The 13,781-nt window shown below is 38.2% G+C and overlaps 1 protein-coding gene across 2 annotated transcripts in view; it reads right to left on the bottom strand.

Moving 5' to 3' along the window:
- The window catches only part of DOCK1 (dedicator of cytokinesis 1), a 521,945-nt gene that overhangs the window by 6,609 nt on the left and 501,555 nt on the right, over positions 1-13,781 (bottom strand). For both annotated transcript variants that reach the window (XM_039480741.1, XM_039480742.1), the window contains exons 50-51: positions 12,236-12,389; positions 6,380-6,525 (exon numbers count right to left, since the gene is read on the bottom strand). In XM_039480741.1, coding sequence (XP_039336675.1) covers positions 6,380-6,525; positions 12,236-12,389 — 300 coding nt within the window. The remainder of the gene's footprint in view (positions 1-6,379; positions 6,526-12,235; positions 12,390-13,781) is intronic.

Below are 13,781 nucleotides of genomic sequence, written 5' to 3'. Positions count from 1 at the left end.
GAGCTACACCAATTTATACCAGTTGAATATTTGGCCCAATATCTGTAAGCCTGTTACGTTAAAAATACTATAGTGTACAGTGCTAATTTGGCCGGTGATGGTAGTGCTCATGGCCAGTGGTGGTAGTCATTAAGAAGAGTATCTTGTCTCTTTGTAGGTAAAAACACACAAAAAATAGTTATTTGCCTATACAGTTATTGTTGTTCTTTGAGATGCATCATACATGTATACAGTCTACTGCAGGTGTACATGCACCCAATCATGCACTCAAGTTGGAGACTTTTGCCTGCACGTGCCTTCACTATCCTCATGCGATGAGCCAAGAGTATAAAGGGGCATGATTGCTGCTTTCCTCTCCATTCCTTCGTACCACCAGAAGCTAATATTCTTAATAGCGGGGAAAGTGGGAGGGTCATAGAATATGCATAACATCTTGAAGAACAACAGTTACTGTATAGGTGATTGGATTTGGTTTTTTTTTCCTTTGAGTGATTGTGCACATATACATTCTACTGCAGGTGACTCACCAGCAGTTTCCTAATAGGTGGTGGAACTTTGATTTGGAGACTGCAACACTGACTTGATGAAGTTGGCATCATTTTGGGAAACTTGAGTGATAGCGTAGTGTCTGGAAAAGGCATGTATAGATGTCCATGTTGTTGTTTTGGAAATGTCCAGTACCGGAATGTTGCTCAAAAAACTGGTGAAGAGGAGTGAGCCATAATAGAGTGAGCCATTATCTTTGGTGGAGGAGAGACCTTAGCAAGATTGTAGCAAAACTTGAGGAAGACTGAAATCCAATGTGAAATATGCTGGGCTGTAACAGGTTGTCATTTGATCCTTTCAGCATAGCTTGCAAAGAGCCTAAGAGAGGATCTGTGTGGTCCAGGTAAAACTCCAAAGCCCTGCAAATATCCAAGATTTGAGTTTTTCTTCAGCCTAGGAAGAGAATACTGGGAGGGCAAATTGTCTCATTCAGGTGCAATGCTGATACCACCTTAGGGTGTGGCCTAAAACAGACCTTGTTTTTGTGAAAAAGTTATCTGATCCTCCTGCCTGAAGCTCTGAGAATCTCCTCACAGGGATAATCGCTATTAAGAATTCTGTTTTCATTGACAACAGCAACAGAGATGTTGTCATCAAAGGTTTAAAAGGGAGGACAGTACTATCGATCGAACAGGACAATACTAAATTTGGGTACCATGAAAGTACTAGACTAGACACAGGAAGGCACATGTTAATAAGTCCCTTTAAAAATCTGGAAACCAAGGGATGCAAAAAGATAGAAAACCCATCCAATGAAGGGTGTATGGCAGAGAGGATGCAAGGTGGACACTCTCTGACCTGGCAGAGAGACCAGAGGATTTCATATGCAGTAGATAGTAAAGTATATGTCTAATCTCTGTACAATCTGGAGATAAATGGTGAGATTCCACCCAGACCGAAAACCTTTTCCACTTCATTGCATATGTGGCTCTAGAGAAATCCTTTCTGCTGTCCACCAAAATGGTCTGGATATCTTGGGAGCAGAACGTCTCTTCATTGCTCAAACAGGAAGGTGAAGTTTATGGCTGTGAGGTGGCGAGACTGTGAGTTGGAACGTAGAGACATGACTTGGTCTTGAGACAGGAAAACCTCAACCAAGGGTAAGTCAACAAGTGGCCAAATTGAGAGTTGATTTAGGTCCATGAACCTATACTGTCTTGGCCAAGCAGGCACTACAAAGATTAAGCGTGTATTGTCATTCACCCTCAGAATGGAAGTGACTGGAGGGAATGCATACAGCAGATTTCTCCATCATGAGAGGAGAAAGCATCTGTCATGGAACCCAGGCTGTGACCTGCCCTGGAGCAGAATCTCTTGCATCTTTCATTCAGATTGGTTGCAAAAGAGGTCTATTACCAAGTATCCCCAAATTTGGAAGATCTGGTGCAGAATGTTTCTTCTTATTGACTACGCAGATGGTCTATGAAGTTCCTGCTGAGGGAATCCACATTAGTGTTCCTAACTCCTGGAAGGAAAAAGGCTTTTAGTGAGATATTGTTCTTTATACAAAAGCTCAACAAATGGATCGCTTCCTGGCACAGCTGATATGACCTTACACCTCCCTGCTTGTTCAGCTAAAGCATAGCTATGGTATTGTCTGTGAGAACTTGAACCGCTCGATCCCTGATGGTCGATCTCTCAGGCCCAATGAATAGCTCAGAGCTCTAGCACATTTATATAGAGTGAAATCTCCTGAGGATTCCGAAGTGTGTAAGCCTGAAGTTGACCCAGATAAGCCCCCCCGTCTTTGGTGGACATGTCTGTTACAACACTCATAGTTGGTTCCAGCAGAAAAGGAACCGCTTTGCATACGTTCTCAGGATCCAACCACCAATCCAGGGACTGAAGTAGTTGTGGAAGTATGCAAATCAGCATGTCCAGAGAACATCAGTTTGGAAGATGTACTGAGTGAAGCCAGGCCTGCAGACATCTGAGGTGAAACCTGGCATGCTGTCATACACATGGACGAAGCTGGATAGAGGAAGGTGACCTCCTCCTAGATTGAGATTCTGATGGAGATCTAGATGCTCTTGGAACAGTCCAAGATGCCTAATAAGGCCCAGGAGGGTATTCTAATATTTGTACTGTCCAGGGTGGTGGGTACCATACTGGAGACTCTTTGTAAGGATACTGTTCTTGTTCCCTGGTCCAGGTGTCCCTAGAGCATGACCTGTATTGAGAGCTGAAAGACCATGGAGGAAACATAGGTCTGTCATGGTCAGAGTCTGAAGAGGAGAAAATGTAGCTCTCCTAGTGAATGGAAGAGCAGCTCCAGATGGTGTTGGTGGAGGTTTTGGTACTGTCACTACCTGGTGGGGTCCTAAAGGTGGGAGGAGACAAGGTGGTTGGAAGGCAGAAGGCTAGAGCTGTGTTGACGATTGCATGGAAGATGCAGGAAGAACCAAGGGGACAATGAAGCAAATGACATTGATGGTGCCGATGCACTCAAGGCTAATGCAGTCAGTGCCAGACGATGTAGTACAAGAGAGTCTGGCAGAGAGAAACACAGAAGATCCTTTGCTACAATGAAAGCCTGTGCTATAGACAGCCCTGAAATTGGAGGCAAGCATTTCTTTGCCATACAGAAGGTATGAGCACATGTGTGCTAGTTCTTCACTTTCCTCTAGTTCTTTTCAAAAGCCAGGTGAAACAAATAGACCTTGTAGTGTGCCCTGAAAGTCAGCTATTCTGAGCTATTTCAGGCTAGGGGTGGAAGGACGTTCAAGAAATCCAGGGCTATTATGGAGACTGCTCTGCCAGCAGCCCATTTTGTTGAGATGGATGTAGCATCAGGGCCTCTGCAGTGAATCTCAGAGAGAAAGAGAATCTCTCAGGTAGACTAATGCAGGCCATTTAGGGCTTTACAAGTGAAAATGAACTCCTAGGGTCAGATCCTCGGCTGATGTAAATTGTCATACTTTATTGACTTCAGTGGAGCTATGACAACTTACAACTAAGGATCTCCCCCTAATACTTAACTCAACTTCCAGCTGAATCTTACCTGTTTTTTATGGCTAAATGAGGATAGCACACAGTGAAACCTTCTTATAATCATTTTCTTCACATCAGAGGAGTAAAATAATCTGCAATGCAACATACAAACATGCAAACTCTGGATTGCTACACTATAAACAGATTTTCACTATATCCAACAGATTCCAGTCTGAATGTTCTGATGCATCAGAATCTCAAAATGTCAAAATAAATGTTATCATCATCATTAACAAAGTTTGTTTTCGTTCTTTTATTATGCACCACTTCCTTCTTTGCCACACTCTTTGTCAAGTTTTTTATCTGCTGCTGGATTGATGGAAATCTTCTCATCAAAACTATTATCCTGTGAATAATAAGTACTATAACCAATATTTATAAATGTAAGTGCTCCTTTGTCTATTTTCTTTGAGTTTCCCTTTTGACTGTGAATGCTAAAGAGGCAGTTGATTTTGTATGCGAAGATGTACATGAACCTGTGAAGGAGCACAAAAGCCTAGAGGAATGCCTTGATGTAATAATAATCCTTGCAAGAGTCCTAGGATTCTTTTCATGTTCATATATATTATTAAGAATTTTTTGTAGCAGAACAAATCACACAATGCAAGAACGAATGTATATATATATGGATATACTAGTTAATATTTTTAAAATGACAATGAATAAGATAACAATCAAAACATTATAGTTAGAAGATTATTGAGATAAAAAGAATTAAGTAAAGTAGGTTAACAATGGATTCCAAATAATCTAAACGTAAAAAAAATAAAAATCTCAAGCACCATAAATGATTATTGGTAGCAGTTAGACCTAAAGTACTCAGAACGATATGGCCATTTCTTGATACATTTGTCATTGTACCCTTTTCTGTTCACTGAAGCTTTTTCATGTCTGACTTCAAGGCAACCAGTATTGTGCCAAGTACTTAATTTTAACACAGTGAGATCTTTCCCATTCTGTAATATCATTTTTAAAGCAATTGGGATAAGATTATCTACAGAACTTTTCAATGGTTTGTCCTTATTGATGCTAAGAATAGATAAGTTAAAACTAATCAGAATCAAGAATGTTAGTTATTTCATTTATGAAATACCATAGCCTGCAAACATAAACTGTGGGGGGTCAGTCATAAAAGTTATGAGAGCATATCTGCTCATCTTTTTCATGCCCTGCACCAGTCTTCACATTTTGCTTTTGATAATCTTACTGGGGTTCAAGTACAAAGTGAAATAAATGCAATCATTGCTATAAAATTGGAAGCCTTTCTTAAATTATATGAAATATAATCCCTCCAGCTTTGTGTCAAATCTGTTTTCAAATCTACCTCACAGACTTTGTCACTGTTCATTCACCCAGATTTTCTGCTCTTGAAGAGTTTATGAAGTCTAGATAAAGAGCCAAGCACTCAATTGTTGTCTTATAAAATTGCAGGAGCTTATTATCTAAGGATTTAGAACTTATTTTTGATTAACTTTTCAGGTTGTGTTCAAATCCCTCAGAAACTGGTTGTTAGGGATCAGGACATTTTGGCAAGTAGAGTAAAAGAGAGAAAACATTCTGGAGGACTGTAAAAATGTGTAAAACCTCACAAAGTCCCAATAAAGCATGGTATTATGATCTTCATTTTAAAAATAAGGAAACTGAAGCACAAAAGTTAAGTGAATTGTCCAAGATCACTCAGCAAGTCAGTGGCAAAGTCTCAGAATAGAACCCTTCTGACTCTCAGACCTGTGCTTTAGCTATTATGCATGTTTCTTTCCTGTTTGTACTTGAATAAATTCACTAGCACTTGTCCACAGAACTGATGATCATATTAAATTAGCTTTGCAGTTGAGGCACAAGACAAGGAATCAGAAAATCTGGGTTCTATTTCCAGAATTACCACAGACTTCATGCACGATCTTTGGCAAGTCACTCAGGGCCTGATTTTCAGAAGTGGAGGGTATGTACAACTCCAGTTGCTCAGTCCATCTGAAAAATCTGGCCTGTAGTGTCTCTGTAAACCATATTCTTCACCATTAAAAATGGGGAAATTTCCACCTAACTTTTCTTCCAGACTTGATCAACTTTCCATTAACTTTTTTTAAAACAAATTATTTGAAGGATACATTTCAGAATAATTTTGTTAGTTCAGACAAATCTGTGCATATCTCTGATAAGCTAACTGAAAAATTATCATTCTTACTAGGAATTTGCACAGGGGAACATTCCTGCATATGACTGTATCTCTCTTTTCTAAAAAGGTACATATTTCAAAGCCCAAATGATAGCCTTCTCCAAAAGTGCTGAAGATTTTTTGAAAATCAAATTATTTTTAATACCTGCAATATATTATAGTGGCTTTCGGGAAATAAGAAAGCTGAAAAAGTATCTGCCTCTGCCTGAATCTGAAAAATATGTTCATGATGAAAAATGTTTCAGGGATCTGCTCCTTTGAGGGGTAACTGTGCTTGCCTATATAGGAAATGACATAGAACTAAAACATGTAAAGCTGTCAGAAACATACTTTATTTCCTCTCCTGAAACAGAATTGTATAAGAGTATAAAAACTAATTTGCTGCTGCAACTACATCCTGTCACTTTAAGCTCCCTTGCTAACATATTTAACAGTGTTTTGCTTTATATTTAGTTTTCTCCACCAGAATGAATCTAACTTTACTTACAAGTCATTTAGAATGAGCTACCACATTTCTTCATGCCCTGATTAAGACACTGTTCTGTAGCAGTAGAAATCATTTGGATGCGTACGTCTGCTATCAGCATTACATAGAACTTCATGTTTTTCACCAGTATAATGTTGCAAATAAACTAGCAGAAAATCATTTGTACCTCTAAGACTTACCCTTTGATGTGCAGCGGGGGGTGTTGTAGGGCTAATCAATTCTTGATTTTCCATGAGATTTCCATAATCTGCCATGTTACCTTTGAGAGGCAGAGGAGGAGGAATGTCTGCCATTTCCAAACTAGAGATACCATTCAGCTCCAGATCTGTAAAATTAACATTTAAGTCTCTGGATCATTTAAATCAATCTTCAGATGAAGAAAGTTCCTTCAGGCATTAATACTATGGTAGAGATAGTGCCCATGCATCCATTTACCCACTCTTCATTTCACAGACTGTATAATTATTTGCTGCTCATGGAACAATAGCTTTTAAATTAAAAAAAGAAACTGCTGGAATCATGAAACTAAGGATCACTATGTCAGGCTAGGTCAACTTTTAAGTGTACAGTCTGTATCAACACTGACAAGGTCTCTCACTGTTTAATAAAAACGGAAATTGTACAACATTGTCACTTGTCTCAGATTTCACTCGCTGATATTCACAGATCATTTAAAACAAATAAAATTGTATCAGCTGTAACCTCTGTGTATATGCATTGTACAGTATTGAAAATGTGATGTGAGTAATTTTCCAAGGTATACACAGAATATAACAGAGCGGAGCTTTATTTACTTTTCTACTTTTAGAAATTTAGACTTTTAAAAATTAAATGCACTAAAGAAATCCATAATTAACCACAAATATCTATTGAAAATTTTCAAAATCCAGAGCACCATAAGAATGGCCATACTGGGTCAGACCAAATGTCCATCTAGCCCAGTCTCCTGTCTCCCGACAGTGGCCAATGCCAGCTGCCTCAGAGGGAATGAACAGAACAGGTAATTCCCATTCCCAGTTTCTGGCAATATTATATTATATTATATTATATTATATTATATTATATTATATTATATTATATCATATTATATCATATTATGTCATTAGTTGTTTACATAACTAACATTATAAACCAAGAGAATGTACAACCCATTTTCTTTTTTTTAATTTACTCACAGAAGGTGGGGAACAATCATTAACAGGGTGAAACTTAGCCCAGTGAAGAAGATCAGAACTAGGCCTATGAACCACTTAATTTCTAATTAAGTCTTGTTTTGAAGACCTAAGTGGTGTATAGGTCTTGTGCTGGTCCTCCTCACAGGGGTAAATTTCACCCACAGGAACATATTCAGCCATTCTTCCACAGGCAAATCTTCCACTGGTTTAAGCGAGAGCTCTGCCGGAAGAATGAGCACTGATAAGGCCCTTCGTATAATACATCATTTTGTTTATAAATTGGGGAAACCATTGTCACTTAAAGGTGGATTTTTTTTGAGTAGATGGAGGATTTGTTAACACTGATTCTTTTTTAATGCAGAGTATTTGGCAATATCTTATATTGTGTGTTTTTTCTGGTTTTCCTACCTTTCTATTTTCTTCACTAGTACAACTTTACCTTCAAGACAGTTGTATTGATTTATCACTGAAATCTCTTTGTCATTTCATCTCTATTTAGTCCATTCAGACTACATCAGCTAAAAGAACATCCCTCATCCATCACTTTCAAATTCTTCCAATGGCCTCTTCAGCTCGAAACTTGTCATTTCCTTCAAGGACCTGAGCAGTTCTATGGCTGCCTGCTTCACTGATCTCATTTCTGTCTACTTCCTCCTCAATGAATCCTGCCTCACTTCTCCCATTGTTTCCTTTTCTCTCATTCTCATCCTTCCTTTCATTCTGTTGCCTACACTTGGAACTCCCTTCCAGATCCAAAAGTAGCAGGCACCCCACCACCTCTTCTTACAGACCCCTCAAAACCCACTTATTCTTAAACACATCATCAGAATATAGCATTACAAAAAAAACATTAAAAAAAAAAGCTTCAAACAGGCTTCTCACATTGCCCACGTTTTATGTGTCTATTTAGAAATTTAAGCTCCTGACGGGAAAGACTGTCTCTTCGTGGTAAAAATCAAGTTTCATAACATTCATAAGCCATGTGTCTTCTTAACAACAAAATTTAATACAATACAATAGTAATACATTAAATAAAATGATACTTCACAGTGATTTAATGGAACATTTGGAGAACCTTGGCAGAAGTAAGATTTGTGTGTGTATGCAGTTTTGATAAGTGTCTGTTTTTTCTTTGGTTGATGTTTTTCCATATTTAGACTAGCTACATGCACATGTTTAACCCTAGGTTAACCCGTAGGCTTTACCCTAACTGTACTTTTTGAGAGAAACATTTAAACGCCTTCACATTTAATCGTATCATTCCAGAGAGAGTTAAAGAGTATTTTATTATGTCTAAATAAACATCTTAAAGTGGGAGATTTAGGCCTCTTTAATAGAGAAATATAAGTGTACTGAAGACTTCCCCTAGGTATATTAAATGATAGTATAGTACGTATTAAATATTAAATCATTGTATGCTATTGTGGATAAACCACTTAAAACTATCAAGAAGATAAAAGGTCAAAATGTTGATGTCAGTTAGAAAGGTGAAATTCCAGTGACTATAACAGAACTCAACCATTGTAACTGAGAGCAGAATTTTACTTGTAAAATGTAAATGTACACAACTGTAATCCCTGAGTTAGGGAGACAGAACTAACATATTCATACAATTTAAGTTTAAAAAACACTTTGCTTAATGAAGCACACACATATTTTTACTTAGATTAACATAAAAATAGCCTGGTTTATAATTTCAGTGCTGTCATAGAAGAGCTAATTCTTAAAAGGTGAGGAAAATGATCAAATTTTCTATTAAATACCAAATTGACTTTGATTAGAAAATGAAACTTTTGAGTAAACAGAGCACACATGTAGCCCTCAGTAAAATAGATGCCTTTGATGTTTACATTATTTTTAGTAGCTGTAATTGTATTTCAAACTCTTAATTCATTTGATTTTAATTTCTGGTCAAAGGAAATTATACAGGAATTTTTGGTAACGCATTTTAGTGTATTTGCTAAGAGTATGAGAAGACCTGGCTCTCTGTTTCTTTAGAGCCAAATCTATTTGTCCAGGCTCAGCCTGTAAATCTCAGATAGGCACTGGGGAGATCCATGGAAGAGGCAGAAAAGGAATCACTTCCTCAGACAAAGGAGCAGCAGAGGAGATGCGCTGTGGAGACTACTTCATTTTAATAGATGGACTAGCCTTGACAATTCCTAGTGGCCCCCAACCATGGCTGGAACTGCATTATAGTATATTTTATTCCAACCACATCCATGCTCCTCTTCCAAATAACTCTGTCCCCCTGTAGCACCTGAGTTACCACTGTGTTGGGGGTATGCACCTCTTACCTGGCCTCCCCAAAGCCTGGACCCACCTGTTCCATTGCCAGATAGCACTGCACACTTACAGAGAAGCAGCAGGATACGTCCCAAAGTGAAGGACTTTGATATATACAGTATTTGTAACACACTCTATTTTTCATTTAAAATCAAAGTTCAAATTTAGCCATGGACCAAGTCCAGCACTTCACTTAGCAGACCATTAACATATATAAAATAAGTATATGGTCTGAATGGGCAGTCACAAGTGTGTCCAAAAGTCACCTTACTGCAGCAAAAAGTTATTTAAACAAAACCACATAATTTCACTGCTATGATTTGGGGAGGAACTGTTTGCCTCAATATTGTATATACTTGTGATATCCTGCAGACAATGTACCCCCTACCAAGCTCCTCTTGGAACCCAAAAGCCTGAATTCATCTTGATTTCTGAACATTTAAGTGTAAATAAGTCTAATAATTTCTTTTTGCTACAACTGTGCAGGGTACTTTATCAGAGATGACAATCATCCAATGTTGTCTGTGTATCCCTTAACTTTATTTACTATATGCCATTAGGAACAATTCTCAACTGGCAGGGATCAACTAGATGACTTCAGTCTTTTTCATCTCCATCTTCTTTGATTCTGTGGAGCAGATTATCAATCTGTAGTTTTAATTCTCCTAGATAGTCAAGAAGCAAGCACTATTCTCATAGCTCAATATAAGATTAACTCTTTTTTAGCCAGCTTGCTTCACAAAAATTATTGTCCAGGAATTATTTAAAAATGTTAGAGCTATAATTCTTTGAATGATTAAGGTCAAGGCTCTGTGTACTCTGTAGCAAGCTGGACCTAAATAATGGAGCAAGGTCCTAGAGCCTGCAGCAATCTGGTAGAAACATTCTCAAAACTATGTGATAGCTTCAGATACATTTTTAAAATGGAGGTTTGCATTAAATATGAAAATGAATATATAATTAGCATAGTAGCCACTGTGAAATGTAATTCAGATTATGTTATGTTTCCAAATGTTCAGTTTTCAATATGCTAGATTGTCATTTTTGGATTTCAAAAATTTATACCTGTCAGAATTATTGTTTCAGGCTAGAAAATCAGGAAGGCAACATTTGATTTACACTTGGTTCACCTTTTTGAGGTTATCTTTCCAACCAGGAGGTCTAGAAACAATTAAAAAACCCAAACAAACAAGTCTCCCTCTCCCCCAGATTCTATAACACATTTTTGCTACACACAGTGAATTCTGTTGATACAGTTATGTGGAATACAGATGTCTTGGATTATGGTTTATAAATTTGCTGTGTGTCAACATTCTTTCCAATAAGTTTTGCTTATTTAAAAACAAAGCACTTTGAAATATCAAAGGAAATAAATAAAGCAAACGTGAACTTCCCAGATCTGTAATTCTTGCTCTCTGTAACAGAAGTTAGTCACTTGCATAAAAAATGACTTATTTTCTAAATGTTTCTTTACTAGTTTAGTGCCCAGTGAGATTTTTAGCTAAGTGTCAACAACAGGACACTTTGCAAGGCAATTTGTGGAAGCTAACTTTGTACACAAAATGGGAGTTATACTCCATCCAGTTATATAACAGGAGTTCTTGAAGACTGAAGCCAGTGTATGAAAGTTTACAGAAGAATTCACTGAGAGATGCAGGGAAAAGACAAGCTATTCTATGTCTACACACAAAAGGAAAGTCCATCTCAGGTACTAACTACAGTAGCTGGAGACTGTTCCTTCAACCTTTGTACTCTACAGAAGCCAGCACAGCATGAATCTTTAGGCACATATAAAACAACGATATTTTAAAAAATGACTTTGTGAAAAGGAGCAGAAAACTTACTTCTTTAAGCAATTTTTCTTGTTTTAGTAAAAAGTCAAAAATAGTTTTTGTCACTTGACAAAGACAACAGGTGTACCATAGCACAGGCCTAAGGAGTAAATTCCTTACTATAGCATGTATCTGCAACCTACATCTTATGGTCAGTAGCAGTAAAACTCAGAGAGAGAACTCGGAGCATGCTGGCGAGAATCTTTGGGAACAGATGTTGATGAAATATTTGACGATAACACTTATAAATCACCTGAAATGCTTTGCAGGATTAAGGCCTGCCTGTGTGTGTTAAAAAAAAAAAAGCGGTATTTTTCCTATGTATAGAGAGGTAGAGAGGATGGTATTAAATGAAAGTAACCAAAACTCCAGTCACTGAACTTTTTACACCAAATCTATAAAGAGACGTGACAAATACAGTCATGAGAGAGAGAGTCAGTTAACAATATTCCCATTATTTTAAATTAATTCTGATATTAAAACACGTGTAAGAAATGTAAACATGATCAAGTGATCAGGTCATAGAAATCATCATCTGTAATAATATAGCTTAAACAACCATATCTCTGCTAACTCCCAAAAATGCACTTATACCTGATGATGTGAACGTACACATTGGATTATCTCTGACCTAAGTGATTCAGTTGATTCTGAAACATTTCAGAGTAAGGGGGCTGAACTGTAATTCATTCTGCACAAAATATTTTAGGAAAACAAAGTTTCATTAAAAAAAAAAACTTACTGGACTGTAAATTGAAAGGAAGTTTGGTCCTTGGAGTGATTGGAGGTGGTGTTGACTGAGAAGCTGGAGATGACGGAGAGACAGAAAAACGTCTTTCACTTGCAATGACATTGATAACTTGGCTCTTTGGTCTTTGTGGTCTCAGTGGACTGATCTGCATTAGGACAAAAACATAAAAATGTGATGGTTTCACCATGATGTGTCACATAGCCTGAGCAGAAACACACATTATTACAGCACAGCAGGTTACACTGTAAAGAAAAGCACTTCTTATTGAGCTGTTGATCTTGTGATAAGTAAGACATTTCCCTAGATGTAGAATGTAATATTGCAATGATAAGATACATGTTTTAGATTTAATCAGTATTGTACTGAGGAAAATCATGGATTTCCCTTTTCCTGCACAGGTTTTTATGAACTAGAGCATGTAGTCTGGCAATTTTTAATTTTTTGTTCAGTGTTTGGAGTTATTCCTGGCCTTTTGTGACTATACTCTGATATTCAACAACTTCCATCATAGTAAAAAATCTGTTATAAACTAAAGAACACTTAAAAATCAAAAGTCAGGGATGCAGAACTGGTTGTTAAACATATTGTCTTTTCCTCACTCCAGCAGTCACACATGTATTGTTTTATTTAATGTATACTTTTAAAATGAAATTACAGTAAAAAAAATAGCCTGAAATCCTCGATGCTAGCAACAAATGCACTAAGACAGCCTAGTTGCCATCATGAAGCATAGTTAAGCTCAGTTTCATGCAAATAATTTTTTCTTTCAGAAAGTTTCTTCCATCCATCCACTGTCTTAGATGTTAAATTAGTCCTCTTTCCCCCAAACCCTCAAAATTGAATGCATCCAGGGTGTTTAGATATACACAATAGCCCCAGACTGATACATTGGCATACTTCCTTCAGTTCCATAACCTACACATCTCTCCTTAAAACCTGTGTCTTCCAGGATGTAGGGATTCCCTCAAGACCTTTTCCACTCAGCTTATCCAGAAAAAACTATACAGATTTCATGGGGGACACCAATGTTTCTCAAATTGGGGGTCCTGGCCCAAAAAGGAGTTGCACGGGGTCACAAGGTTATTTTAGGGGGATTGCAGTCAGGGATGGTTCCAGGCACCAGCGCAGCAAGCGTGAGCCTGGGGCAGCAAGCCGGGTGTGTGGGGAGGGCGACGTGCTGGTCGTTGTGAGGGCAGCAGTCAGGGAGCCTTCAGTGGTGTTTCTGCGGAGGTGCGGTGGGTACGACAAAGGTGCGGGACTGGCAGATCACCCGCAGAACTGTCGCCGAGAATCCGCGTGACCAGCGGACCTCCCACAGAAACGCTGCCAAAGGCCGCCTGACTGCCGTGCTTGGGGCGGCAAAAAACATAGAGACGCCCCTGATTGCAGTATTGCCACCCTTACTTCTGCACTGCCTTCAGAGCTGGGTGGTCAGAGAATGGCAGCTGTTGGGTGGGCGCCCAGCTCTGAAGGCAGCACCCTGCCAGCAGCAGCACAGAAGTAAGGGTGGCAATACCATACCATGCCACACTTACTT

The sequence above is a fragment of the Mauremys reevesii genome, linkage group 7 (genome assembly GCF_016161935.1).
Source record: "Mauremys reevesii isolate NIE-2019 linkage group 7, ASM1616193v1, whole genome shotgun sequence".
Classification (NCBI taxonomy): Eukaryota; Metazoa; Chordata; order Testudines; family Geoemydidae; genus Mauremys; species Mauremys reevesii.
Note: the sequence above shows the minus strand (reverse complement) of the source record. Positions and strands in the feature narration are given on the sequence as shown.